The sequence below is a fragment of the Aedes aegypti genome, unplaced genomic scaffold (assembly GCF_002204515.2).
Source record: "Aedes aegypti strain LVP_AGWG unplaced genomic scaffold, AaegL5.0 Primary Assembly AGWG_AaegL5_hic_scaff_5_PBJ_arrow, whole genome shotgun sequence".
NCBI lineage: Eukaryota > Metazoa > Arthropoda > Insecta > Diptera > Culicidae > Aedes > Aedes aegypti.
The window spans coordinates 125,312-139,248 of NW_018736280.1; the positions used below are offsets into that span (position 1 = coordinate 125,312).

The 13,937-nt window shown below is 37.5% G+C and overlaps 1 protein-coding gene across 6 annotated transcripts in view; it reads right to left on the reverse strand.

Moving 5' to 3' along the window:
* LOC5565467 (dipeptidyl aminopeptidase-like protein 6) overlaps positions 1–13,937 on the reverse strand; it is a 546,556-nt gene that overhangs the window by 98,980 nt on the left and 433,639 nt on the right. For all 6 annotated transcript variants that reach the window (XR_002503132.1, XM_021857015.1, XM_021857012.1 and 3 more), the window contains one exon: positions 1,995–2,047. Coding sequence is in view for 5 of the 6 variants with exons in the window: in XM_021857015.1 (XP_021712707.1) it covers positions 1,995–2,047 (53 nt within the window). In the remaining variant the exon portion in view is untranslated. The remainder of the gene's footprint in view (positions 1–1,994; positions 2,048–13,937) is intronic.

Sequence of the window (13,937 nt, forward strand, 5' to 3'; positions counted from 1 at the left end):
TGCCATATGGCCATTGCCATAACGCACATGTAACGCACACCGTTGGCATGTGCATTGAAGGCATGGTGCGTGCTTCTGCTGCACTGCCATATATTGCGGCGCTTATATTAAATCCACATCCAGCGGCGGCGGTAACGCGCAAAAGATATGCGCGCAATTCAAACGCAACGTCAAAATTCAAGTAGGCTTGGATTTTTCCGTTCTTCAAGGACGCAAATGTTTCAAATTTGCTAAATCTGAAACATTTGGTGAATTTCATTATCACTGCGACGGTATATCGACATTTTCAGATAATCGCATTACGTGGATTTATCTTGCAGAGCACAATAAACTAACGTGTGAGTTTGTATTGTCGCACCGCCACCAAACCGGATCGCGCCAGTGAGACTCGCGACGCGCCTCAGCTCGCCGCATTTTAAGATCAGTTTTTAGTGTGGCGCTGTATTCTTACGATTTTTATGAACACAGCGCACTATTCACATATTAGCTAAAAGCATAAAAGCAATTGGGCTGCTTGCTGCTAGCTGGGCGAAACAGAGAAATAGAATTGAATATACACCGCAGCGCTGATGCTATATCTTACTGCGCCTTGCATGCAGTGAATGGGAGTTGTCGTTGCGGTGAGACCGAACAGTCACTTTCGACGCTTGTTGTAGTAGTTTTTGTGCTTTGTATATCTTATCAATACTTGTTTCAATAGTGGATGCTATCTATAAGCACTAGTGGATACTCATTATTGCCGATAAAAATAACTTGAAATTTGATTTTTAACTATGGAGCAACGCACTGTGCGGTGTAGCAAAACTTGCACTAAAACCGTTCTTTTACTCCGCAGGTAGCACACCTTTTCTACACTCGATCGCCACCGATTCAGAAAATCCTACACCTTGATCGAATTGGGTGTAGCAGGTAATGCACTCTTTTTACCAATAGGCCTATTCACATGACGTCTCAAATCAGCTGATCGGGAAGCACTTTGACAGTTCTTGTATGAAAATGACAGGCTCGTGTTAGCACCGGTCATCCACCGATGTAAACAAATGCATAGACGGATCTGTCACATGAAAAGGCCTATACATGGTTGTTTTAGAAAGTTTTGTTGTTATCGGTACGAGCAAGATTCTTCATTTTCGCTCATTTCCGACTGAAAATGGATTTATTTCAGAATGTAATCTTTTTATTTAGTAAAAGAAACATTGCTACCATTTAGGGTAACGGTCGTATTTTGGACCCCCTAAGGAAGTGATTTCAGTTTTTTGTCCCAATTAATCAATTGCACAGCATAACCGAGTCAAAGAACATGCCAAAATGTAGAGAAAAACTTCCTCTACGAGATAAAAATATCCATACGGTCATGTACGATTCAAAAAACGTCGAAAATAATTGAATTGTGAAGCACTGTTTTTCATTATTTTGGACACACCAATACATTTTGGACCCTCAAAGTATATATTTTGGACCCCGGCATTTTTTTATCGTTTGGCGACAAAGTCCACGATTCTGGTTGTATAGTATGCTTGCCCATAGTCTAATCAATCGGTTGACAATGGTAAACCGAAGAAATTAAACGCTTGTAGTTCATAAATTTGAAAAAAAATTTGTTTACATTTGAAAAAATTCTGACGGCTTCAATTTCTGTGTGTAACGTGTTGTAACGGTTGCATGGATGAACCGATTAAATTGAATTAATTTCAGATGAAATAAACACATTTTCTATGTACAAACTGCTGATGAAAGTTCGGAATTGTCCTATTTTTCCAAATGGCATGCGAAACGAGTTTGCCTTTCGATTTAAACTGGGAAATTTGCAGGAAAATGGCTCAGGGGGTCCAAAATATATAGGGGTCCAAAATATTTAGGGGTCCAAAATATATTGGTTACCCTAGAGTCAAGTCAAAAATTGCTCTGTCCCGGATAATCCGGGACGCCTGGTCACTTTAAATTAGTCAAACGCAGATATGATTAGATTGAGTATTTTTTCATAATTGCATTACCGTATATACAAATTCTGTTAGCATCTACCAGCTTCACGTTATCACGCAGATATCTGTAATGAAATTATTAGATTAGTATGATGTAAAAATTCATAAAGTTTTCCTAAAAATGAATATTTATAAGGGTGAAGCCTCGGGTAAAACAGCTATTGTTTTACTGATTCGCGTCGAAAAATGGGATAACCAACGTACGCTGGTACGCTGACCATAAGTACTGTGCAAAAGGATAGGACAAGAAACGTTCAAGGAATGATTCCGCTACCAAAAATTACTTGACCTGTACGCTGCTGAGAAGTAAAGCTTATTTCATAACGTCGGTAACGCCTGTCGTACAAAACGGAGCTGTCATTTTTAGACCATCTACTGTCATGCTCTAAAACTAAACTTCATGGCTACTGCCAAAAAACTGTTTAAATAAGCCATCAAGGATTATTTAAACAGTTTTTTAAAAGCTTTTGTTCCATGACTCGATATTTTTATAAGTCGATCGGCCCTTCTGGTCGACTCATGGAAACAAAGCTGTATTCGAGTAATACAATCATTATAAAAATGGAAATATCACAAAAACACCAAAATACACCTCTCTGAAATGTTAAGATCCGTTTCATCTAGTATTGTTCTATGTAGCCTGAAAAGTGTAGCTTGCGATTTTTTGTACTTTACGAGATATTTAAGTTCAAAAATCGCACTATTTTTCAAGCCTTTTTTGTTATTTCCTAATTTTTATGCGTCGTATTATTACAAAAGAATCATCACAAATTTTGTTTGTTTTATCACAGATAACAGATGTTTATAAATACTAGAGCAAAAAAAATGTTCTGAAAACCTGTGTAAATATTCAAATTGAAACTCCTTACAATCACTAGCGCCACCACAAAGCGAAATGCGTCAATCAGTGGTGAATAATATTAGCAAAAAATATTATATGTCATTGTTCTCAAGAACTATGTCAAACTCAGTGAAAAAAAATGCTTCATCACCAATTTAGCCTGATTTCGCCAATAACCCGAATACAGTAGGCTGTGAAATTTTGACGTAGTCAAAGAGAGTAGTCTATTTTATCAAAATGATCAATTTTGCCGATCATGTCAAGTATCTTGGACTTCACAGTAAAAAGTTAGATTGGCATCACAATCTTTGCGGACGATTTACGAACTATCCGTTTATGTCAGTGTAGCATCTATCCCGGCTACACCACTGGCTGTCTAGAACAGGAGATCATATCAATAAAAGATCAGTTTTTCTACTGACTGCACACCCGAACAGATGCGCGTTTACTTACGTATCCGATACCGTATCACAGTCTCGGTCGTAAATCGTTAATTACCGTTTAGAACCCAATCTCCTACGAGATATTACAGTGGCGACGAGGTGGAGATTTGTTTTCGCGTCTCGGGAAGTGTTTAAAAGTGCAAGTTATCCGGTTTGCCCGTGATTTCTGGACGATTTTCCCCGGGGAGGAGAAACAGTTTGCGAACGAGCCATTCATCCCGTTGGGCTGTGTTTCTGCCGACGGAGGAGAGCAACAGTTTGCGCGCAGTTCCTACACTGCAGGAGTTGGTTTGGTTTTGTACACTTTACACAGGTTTGCTGCAAAAGCCGTAAGTTTTTCATCTCCGAAAAGTAGAAATAAAGAGAGAAAACTTGTTTAATTTGCATGCCGTTTGTGTGAGTTTATGAGCCATTTTCTTCTGCCTAGCAAGCAAAGAATTTGTGTTTCATTTTGTTTCCGTACTGTGACCCGGCTTTGTGTGTACATAATAAAAAGTAAATCAATCGAGTGTTGGATCCGTTGAATCTGTTGCATGCTCCTTGTGGGCGAGCGACGGAATCCGGATCCATTGTGTCCGGTTTGCGTTTCGCGGAAGGAAAAAGGGAGTGTGCCGGTGAAAAAAAAAACGAAAGCGTCAGTAGTGTTGGAACCGTTGAATCTGTTGCATGCTCCTTGTGGACGAGCGACGGAATCCGTATCCATTGTGTCCGGTTTGCGTTTCACGTGTAGCTTTTAAATTTATGTTTTTAAACTAAAAAGAACGTAAAAAGTTACATCACCGGCGCTTCTCACCATAATTCGTTAAATTTTATCGTAGCCGTAGAGTTGTCTCTTTTCGTCGCTGTCTGGAAGATTGTTGTCATCAAATTGTACGTTTATTGTTCTGTAATTATAAGATTTGTGTTAGGTTTGACCAATTATAAGCACTACATACGTAGAAACGATGAAATCATAGTTAGAAGAGCAATTAAGGAGTGGAATTCGCTTACCTGCATGATAATTTAGCTGTCCAATATTTGTTTTCGTTTTGTTTCAATTTCTTTTCTTGTCCATTTTGCATCCTTTAAGTCCAATAGTCCGGTTTGTTGTTGTTTACCCTCCATCGAATCCAATAGCTCCAGCAGTTTAAAAATCCCAATAGAACAAGGTCGAGTAGGTTCCAAAATCCAGTCCAATAAGTTTTTTTCCGTATCCTTTTGCTTCCTATAAGGTTCGATTAGGTTCCGTCCAATAGACTTGAAATAATTTGTTTTTCCTCCATCGCATCCCATCGTTTCAGAAAAAGAAGAAGATCCAATAGTCCAGTGAACTCAATAATCCAGTAATCCAATAGGAATCCAACACCCAATAGACCAGTCCAATTAACGTCCAGTAATTCAGTTCAATTAGAATCCAGTAGCATCCAGTTCAACAAAATCCTCCATTTTGTTGTTGTTCGTTCAGTCCGTACCCGTTGAGTTACCTGTAAAGAAAAAAGAAACAGAGAAAACATTAATACCATAAAGAACTTACCTAATTAAACACTGAAATATAGATACTCCCCCGGTTTATCCAATAGTTTTTGATTTTCTTTCCGCCGTCCAATTAAACGTCCTTTTTTTCCTTTTGTTTTTTCACTTTGTTGCGTTCATTCTGACCGACGGTTTGACGTTTGTCGGGATGGCATAGTCTTTTTCGCATCCAGAGCACACGCTAACATAAAAGTACCCTTTAATGGGTAAAATAATACCCATTTCCAAGAAAAGTGGCATAACTCATTAAAAGAGTAAAGTCGATTTACTCATTAAAGAGTATTCGCATCGAACTTCAAATAATGGGTATTTTTCACTCTTGACCTCTCATGAGAACATGGGTAATAAAACCCCATTATTTTAGGAGCGATGCTGCAGATTGAGGTTATGGCAAAGATACTGAATTGAAAAGTTCTGTATAATGATGAAAAGCAGAAGAGACTTAATAAAACACAACGTACATTTATTTCATAGTTTAACAAACAAATTCTACATCTTTGTGATCATTTCGGTGAACATCTAGCAGACAACCCAGGCACTACGGGAATTGCTGCAGTCGGCAGTGAAATCAGCAGCAGTCGTCCAAAATTCTGCAATCAAAAAAACGATTAATAATGAATCCACTTTATCGGAAAGAATCCACTGATATTACTTACGTGTCGGAAAATTGTACGTGCAATATTTTCTTCCATAATTGATATTGAATATATATATCCAAAAACATGAGTTTTTCACAACACCGAGCGGTAAACAAACTAAATTGGAAAATGGCGCTATTGACTATCATGTGCACTATTTACCCATTTATATTGCCAAGAAAGATACTTCATAGTGAGGTTAAAATACCCTTTTTTATGTCACTGAAAAGTACCCTTTTTCTGACATTTCCATACTGTCCATAAAAATGGGTACAAGAAACCCATTTAATGGGTACTTTCATGTTAGCGTGCAGAGCGACCGCGCGGATGACAGTGACAGTTCGCTAAGCTGTCAAAGTAGTTCATGCGATGTTAAAGGTCTGTTCGATATTCTCATTTTCGGTTTTGGTTAGAATTCTATGTTTTTCGTCAAGTTTCAAATTGATGGGTAGAATTCGTATTGTGGTCCTGTAGGGATTACGTTTAGGCAATTTTAAATGCAGATTGTGTCAAAATGAGTTTTGATGTTGCATTTAATTGCAGTTCGTTGAGTGATCAAGTTATTGACGGTAAAGTTTCCGTTGTTTGATCATGGTTTACGTTACGTTCAGTTCAGTTGAGTTCAGCTAGAGAGATTATTGAATAGAATTTGTACGTTGATGAATGAATGACCTTAGTGTATGTTACTTTTTTAGTTCAGTTAAGTTTTTGTGGAGTTGCAACGCTTAAGTTTTTTGTAAGTTATGAAAATTTGATCAAGTTCTTGATCAAATTTTCATAAAAATGGATGGGGTGATGTAACTTTTTACGTTCTTTTTAGTTTAAAAACTTAAATAATAAAATGTAAAATACAAATTAAACAAAAAAAGGATTTTAGTTTTTATAGCGTTGAATAAAAATATTTTGTTATTTATGTTTTTAAACTAAAAAGAACGTAAAAAGTTACACACGGAAGGAAAAACGAAGTGTGCCGGTGAAAATAAACGAACGCGTCAGTAGCGTTGGATCCGTTGAATCTGTTGCATGCTCCTTGTGGGCAAGCGACGAAATCCGGATCAATTGTGTCCAGTTTGCGCTGCGCGGAAGAAAAAACAAAGTGTGCCGGTGAAAAAAAAAACAAACGCGTCAGTAGTGTTGGATTCGTTGAATCTGTTGCATGCTCCTTTGTGGACGAGCGACGGAATCCGGATCCATTGTGTCCGGTTCGCATTGCGCGGAAGAAAAAACTAAATGCGCCGGTGAAAAAAAAAAAACGCGTCAGTAGAGTTTGATACGTTGAACCTGTCGAGCGTGCAACGAAATCAGTATCGTGTCCGGTTTGCGTAGTAACCGCACTATCAGTGTCGGTCATTCGTGTATATGCTCACGTATTCATTTCGAATTATATATTTATCGTTTACCAAAACGAATCCTTTTCCACATCCAAACTCCCAGTGTTTTCTTGTGGAAGTGCAGAGGACTCCTCGGCTTCTGTAAAGCATGTAACACATCAACATTTCCCTCCCATTCCCAAATTGACCTGCATTCGGACGCAGCCGGCGCCGGTATTGTTTATTATTATAATGAGAGCACAAGTACTTACACATTGAGGTTGCTACTGATCCCGAGTAGTGTCTATTGGTACCCTGTGTAAGTACAGCTGTTCTTGCAATAACGGAGTAGTAACTGCGGGCGGTCAATCATGCTCATGCTCATGCTCATGGTCATAATAAAAAATAAATCAATCACAATTTGTTTGCAACAAAGTTTGTATCGAAAGAATTTGGTTTGTAGCGAGAGATTGTTGCACTTGTTTATGCTCATGTTTGATAGCAACTGAAGTTTATGCTAGTGTTGAGCAACAAAATTGTTTGGTTTGTTTGTGTATTTCACGTTTACGTTTCGTTGATAAAGTTTGTCGTTGCATGTTGCATACGATCGTTTCGAAACAGTTGAAAAATGTTTAGTTTAACACAGTAGCAGTTTATGTTTTGCACAGTGGGATAAATTGTTTCAAAATTGGACAAAAACATGTTTTGCAAAAAAGTTTTTATTGTGCTTTTCTTTGATAGTTGGATTATTGGTAAAGTTGTGTATCGCACTTCGAAGATCACCAAGCAGTGGTTCCAAATATGTTTCCATGCAAATGGATCCATACCCAAAGTTCTTCAAATGTACATTTACGCGACAAATGACACTGGTTTTACTATCCAAATGCAGATTTGCACTTGACTGCATCATTGCCACAATTATTAATAATCGAACAAGCCTATTTCAAGTGGCTGACATACTGTTACAAATGTTTTACAAGCAAATTTTTCGTGAAACAAATAAAACAAACAAACTAGCAACCCTGCTGAGAACACATGCTTTTGCTAAAACGTAAACAATTTTCGTTGGCGCGAAACCGATTCACTGCCTTTTCTTGCCCGCCAACGGCGAAAACAAAGGGTTTGACGTTTCCGCACTTATGAACCCGCCCGCACTTCTGAAGTGCGGGGTCCAATAAGGTGGGAACTGCGCAATAAATTTTTGCATTTGTTTAGTCAACTGTTTGTTGTGATCAAGTTTATTCGATTGTTACACTGAAATAAATTTGTAGTTGAATTTCGTGTAATAGTTTGTCGAATCGTTTTCAGTTTTTCGTCGTTTTTCATCGCTGTCAGTATGCCGTTGGTGAATCATATCGAGCCGTATGTACCCGGCACGATTCCGTTTAACCAGTACCGTAATTCGGGGTGTAGTTGATCAGTGGGGAGAAGTTGATCATTCACGTACCTACATGTATAAACTGTCAAGAGAGCTATGATTCGACTTTAATTAGCATAATTTAAGTGGCGTCGTATTACCTGATGGCTGCTTTTGATTTTACTAAATTCTGCTTGACAATCAAGATTATTATATCATGGAAAAACTGACTTTTTAGGAAATGTTTGATGAACTGTTGAAGGGTTCTCCTCTATACAATCGACTATTGACAAGACTATATAAAGACGCCATTTAAATAAACTGTTTCACACATTCCCGATATGTTCTGTGAATCCAGTTTTGAATTTACATTGTGGATCAATTTCCGCGTAAAAAATGTATATTTTTGTGCGCGAGTTGCTAATTTCAAAAATAATTGCATACCCTTAGGCGTTTAATGTGGTGTATTCTGTAATTTACAACATTCAAAATTAAAATTGACCGATGTATCATTAACTTGTAAGATTTTTGAGACTTGATCCAGATTCAGTGACCTCAAATTCAGTGAATAGCATTTCTCTTTATCTTAGGAAACTTATCGCAATAGATGATCAACTTCACCCCGGAATCAAAAACTCCACTTTTTGATTTAAAAAAAAAAAAAAGTTTTTGGTATGAAGAGCACATTTCGTCGAAATTTCGTTTATATAATTTGATAGATGTCCAACCAGTACATGTTTTAAAAATATTTGGAAAATAATATATGTTTTCTACTAGGAGTTACAGAACAGAATCGCTCTAAAGTGATCAACTTTACCCCATTTTACGGTACTTGGAGCAGATGGAATGGGTGTTCATCGACAACAAGATGGCGGATGCGAATGAACAGAAAGCATCGTTTTTGGCAGCATGCGGAAAGGAAGTGTACAGCGAGTTGTTTCCTGGAAAGGATTTGAAGACGGTGTCATTCAAGGAAATCACCGATTCATTGAAGAAGCGATACAACAAAACTGAAAGCGACATGATCCAACGTTATAAGTTTTATCAACGAGTTCAAGGCCCTACTGAAAGTGCGTGGGATTTCATCCTAGCTGTGAAGCTGCAAGCGGAGTTATGTGAGTTTGGCGAGTTTAAGGACATCGCAATCCGCGACAAGCTTGTATGTGGCACTCGGGATCCGGATGTTCAACAGCGTTTTTTTTTTATGAGGAAGCTTTGACACTTGCGAAAGCGGAGAAGATCATCATCAACAGGGAGCTAGCTGGAGCGAACCGAAAGCTAGTTTCTCATGATTCCGGTCGAGTGAGTGTGTTGAACAGGCTTGGGGAGAGGCAAGAGCCAACAGTTTCACGTGCGAGATCCCGTGGTAGGAGTCGTGGACCAAGTAATCGGTATACACTCTGAGAAAAATCTAAACTAAATAGTTTAAATGTCACACTAAATCGCTATTTGCCTGGTTGGGCCTAGGACTCGTATACCTACCGGTAAAACTGGCTTAGTATAACTCAATTTTATTAGGGGCATTGTATAGCGTTGTAGTATAAACATTTGGATTATTGATTTGTTTAGTAGATTTATATTGGACTTTTCTTTGGATTAGATTTTACTACTAAAAGAGAGTAAGCTTTGCCTTTATTGAATATTAACCACATTAAAATGAATACAGAAGATCATAGTTTTGTTAGGTTAGAGGTAGGCGGGGCAATATGGTCACACAGGGCAGCCGGTAGGACGGTCGCGGATTCTGGAGCATCTGATTGAATTTCGCCAATCATCCACATCGCTTTCCTGCATATCAATGTGCATGGTTGCAGGGCTGAGAGCGACTGATTTGCTTGAAAATAGGAACTCTTGCTTTAAAAAAGAGACCGATCTGATATCAAAAAGAGACCAATAGGAACTAAATAGCGACCATGCGGAAGTAAAAGTATTATATATATTTTTTAAATCTAGTCAGGCATATCTCGATAGCTACATATAAATTTTTTAATAACGACCAGTATTTTTCATGAAATAACGACAAGTATTACTGTATCTTACTGTATCTTAAAATACTACGTCGTTTGAGGACGATCGAGTTCACAAACTTTCAAAAAGAATCTTGGAGTTCATCCAATTATTCTTCAATCAATTCAATCAAGCAATATCTTTTCCAAAGATAGTCCTACCAATTTCTTAGGACTCTTAGAATTGTTGTTCAGTTTTTTTCAAAATTTCAACTAAGGTTTTCTCTAAAGATACTTTCAGCAATTAATCCAGAGATTTTGCCTATGAATTCTGCACAGAGTCAAACAAGAATTCTAGGAGAATTTTCTCAAAAGAAGTTCTTTAAAAATTTGTTGAATTTTGCAGGGACGTTTCCAGATAATTTTCAAGGATTATTTGAAGACATTATCGGAGAAGTGTTCACGCACAACGCGAACAGTGTGCAACATTTCAACCCTGATCAGTTCAGTCGTCGTTTTCACCCTGTTGTTGATCCTGTCTATGTAGTCTATTCCCCCCTATTCCCAGTCATGTAAAACAACCACATAACTAACCTCGAGTCGCCGCGAGTATTTCGGCTACCACCACTAACAAACACCCTTTCCTACCTGAACCACACACACTACTTCACGCAACCCGACCGGCTAGCTTGAGCTCTCCATCATCACACCACCCGGACCACCGATTGCAGCTTCCAGTATGTAGTACATAAGACAGTGGAAATTTCCCACCGAAGCCATTTCGCTGTGCATGCAATGAATCCTTCTACCTGCAGCCTATTTAAGGAGCTTGCGTGCACAGATATTCATTCATTCAGTATTGCGGCGCTTATATTAAATCCACATCCAGCGGCGGCGGTAACGCGCAAAAGATATGCGCGCAATTCAAACGCAACGTCAAAATTCAAGTAGGCTTGGATTTTTTCGTTCTTCAAGGACGCAAATGTTTCAAATTTGCTAAATCTGGAACATTTGGTGATTTTCATTATTACTGCGACGGTATATCGACATTTTCAGATAATCGCATTACGTGGATTTATCTTGCAGAGCACAATATTTAGCCGTTGTATGTCACGCGTAATAATCCGTCGTAGTTCAAAAACCAAAATCAAAAGTGTTTCCCTTACCGAAGCAGCCCAGCTAGTAGTCCTTTTCAGGACTGTTGTTAAGAAATCATATTCACAGTCTGAGCTAACGACACCCCAGGCATTCCTTCAGGGGAAGGAATTGGCCGATCATCCCTGGCATTCCGAAGAGGAATTGGCCGCCAAAGCAGGGATCCTTCAACCGAAAGGATTGCCCTCGTCAACTACTGTCCGTGATCGGACATTTTGGTCCCATCGAGCCGGATCTGAGTGATCCGCATCCAGCGTGTTGCACCCGCAACCGTGGCTTGGAAATCAGCCGATTACCCATCGTTCCCGTTGTTCCCGTCGATGCTCAGCAGAGTTGTTTAGGAAAAATATTCTTTGCTGCTTCGATGAGGGAAATTGCCTTCCATAAGTGCGAAAGTAAGTCGCGAGTGAAAACGTAACACCGAAAGTAAGTCGCGAGTGAGAAACATTTCCCGAAACGTGAGTGCGAAAGAGAATCAGAAAAACTGTTCCGAGAGTGCGTGAATCGTCGCCGCGGAAAGTGAAACCAAAGTGAAAATCGATCCATCACACAGTGCTTCCAAGAGCCTACATTCGTGATCGAAAATGTTTTGCACCAGAAAAGTTGGTTTTAGAGGTATGGTGTCTTCAGAGAACTTGTTCGGGATGTTGAAGCCCTTCTTAAGAAAGAATTATTTTTGTGATGAATCCACCTAGCAGTGAGATAGATTTTCACTTTTTTGCAAAAGTGGAGATACAGCAATGGTGTCTTCGGCAAAGTTGTAGATAATTTCACTACATGAAAATTTGCTGAAGACACTTTAGTTCTATCTATTGAATTTCAAGAGATATAGGTCATTTTTTGTGAACGACCCCTTAAAACTATTTTTTTCGTTATATCTCTTTCTGGGTATTTTTGAGATTTTTTACATGTTCTACAAAGTTGTTTTAATTGATAAAATACGCATTTCTTTAGAAGACATAAAAAATGTATCTCTTATATTTTCGGAGTTATATGATATTTTATGTTGAAAAATCGACTATTTCACCTTCCTATAACATTTACAGGGGCAAATTGGGGCAACATTTTTAGCTTGCATATAAAAGAGTAACTCAATAGCTATCAAATCCATGGTAACTGACACGTGGCACTGCGTTCCTTGCCTACAAAATATGTTCTGTAAAATATTGAAAAAATAAAATTATGCAGCTTTTAATACCGTTTATTTTTTAAATACGCCATTTTTCAGGGTTGAGTGACAATTTTCAGGTCTTTTACGCAATGATATATACGGTTTGGCTAATGCTGATATTGCCTGAGATTGGATATCTTGATATCAAACGTCATAATTCTCATTTACAGTGAAAACTAGATGTATGAATTCTAAGAGATAGCCTTTATTACGTAGCATCAGCTCTATACTGAACGTAGTATAAAGCACATAGAATAATGTTAGTAATTTATTTGCCTTAAAACGGAAGTCATCCTATTTAAGCTTAAAATAATAATAGTAATAATAATAATAACAATAATAAAGTAAAGAATGTTTTCTTTAGTTTTGGTATTTTGCTCTTTTGTATTTACGAAAGAACATAATCTTTATAAATCTATCCATCTTTTCATATAAATAAAACTAAAGTGGCGTGACATACGAACAGAATGGCTTTCAAATGGACTATCATTTGTTACCATGAACAAGCTATAATTTCGCTGTTATTTGTATTTTTAAGATTTTAAATACTACTTTTTGAGAATGTGAAGAAGAAATTTTAAAATAAGAAAAAATATATTTCTGTGCGATAATACAGTCGACTATCCACATCTCAATATTTTTGCCTATGTAGATTATTTCTTTGATCCTCTCTCTCAACAATTTCTTTCTCCATAAAAAGACTATCTTTTAACTATTATTATTACAAAAGTGTTCATATGATGATATGTAGTCTTAGGCGAATTGATTATTTACATTATCCACTTTAAGAGTGAAACATATCGGAATCTAGAGATGGTCATTTCAATGACCGACTTATGTCATATCTCAGTCGGCATTCAAAAAGCACTTAACTGAACAAATATTGAATTAACAAGCATTATATTCTTATTTAATGCTTTCTATTAATGCACAAAGCTAAAAAAAATTAACGTTGTTCGATGCCTACTTCGCCAGATTTGTGTCTTAAAAGTTTAAGTGCAATATTTTTTTAAGATAAATAGCTATTTCTCGTTAACAATATCCAAAAATATTAAGTATTTGAAGACCTGATAATTTTCCACTCAGCCATGAAAAATGGGAACGATTCATCTGGCTAAAAACCATTTGGCATAAGGTCATTTGGCATAACCCCAATTGAAATAATGGCCATTTGTCATAACGGTCATTTCGCATTACTAGAATAAAATCCTTTTCTTTCAAAATATACCTGTTCTTTATAAATGTGTTTATGTTAAATGACCATTATGCCAAATGACCGTTATGCCAAATGTCTTTTATGACAAACAGCTTGATGCCAGATGAACTTATGCCAAATGACCCAGACCCATGAAAAATGGCGTATTTAAAAAATACACGGTATGAAAAGCTGCATACTTTTAATTTTTCAACATTTTACGGAACATATTTTGTAGTCAAGGAAAGCAGTGCCACGTGTCAGTTACCATGGATTTGAAAGCTATTAAGTAACTCTTTTATGTGCAAGCTAAAAATGTTGCCCCAATTTGCCCCTGTAAATGTTAGAGGAAGATGAAATAGTCGATTTTTCAACATAAAATATCAT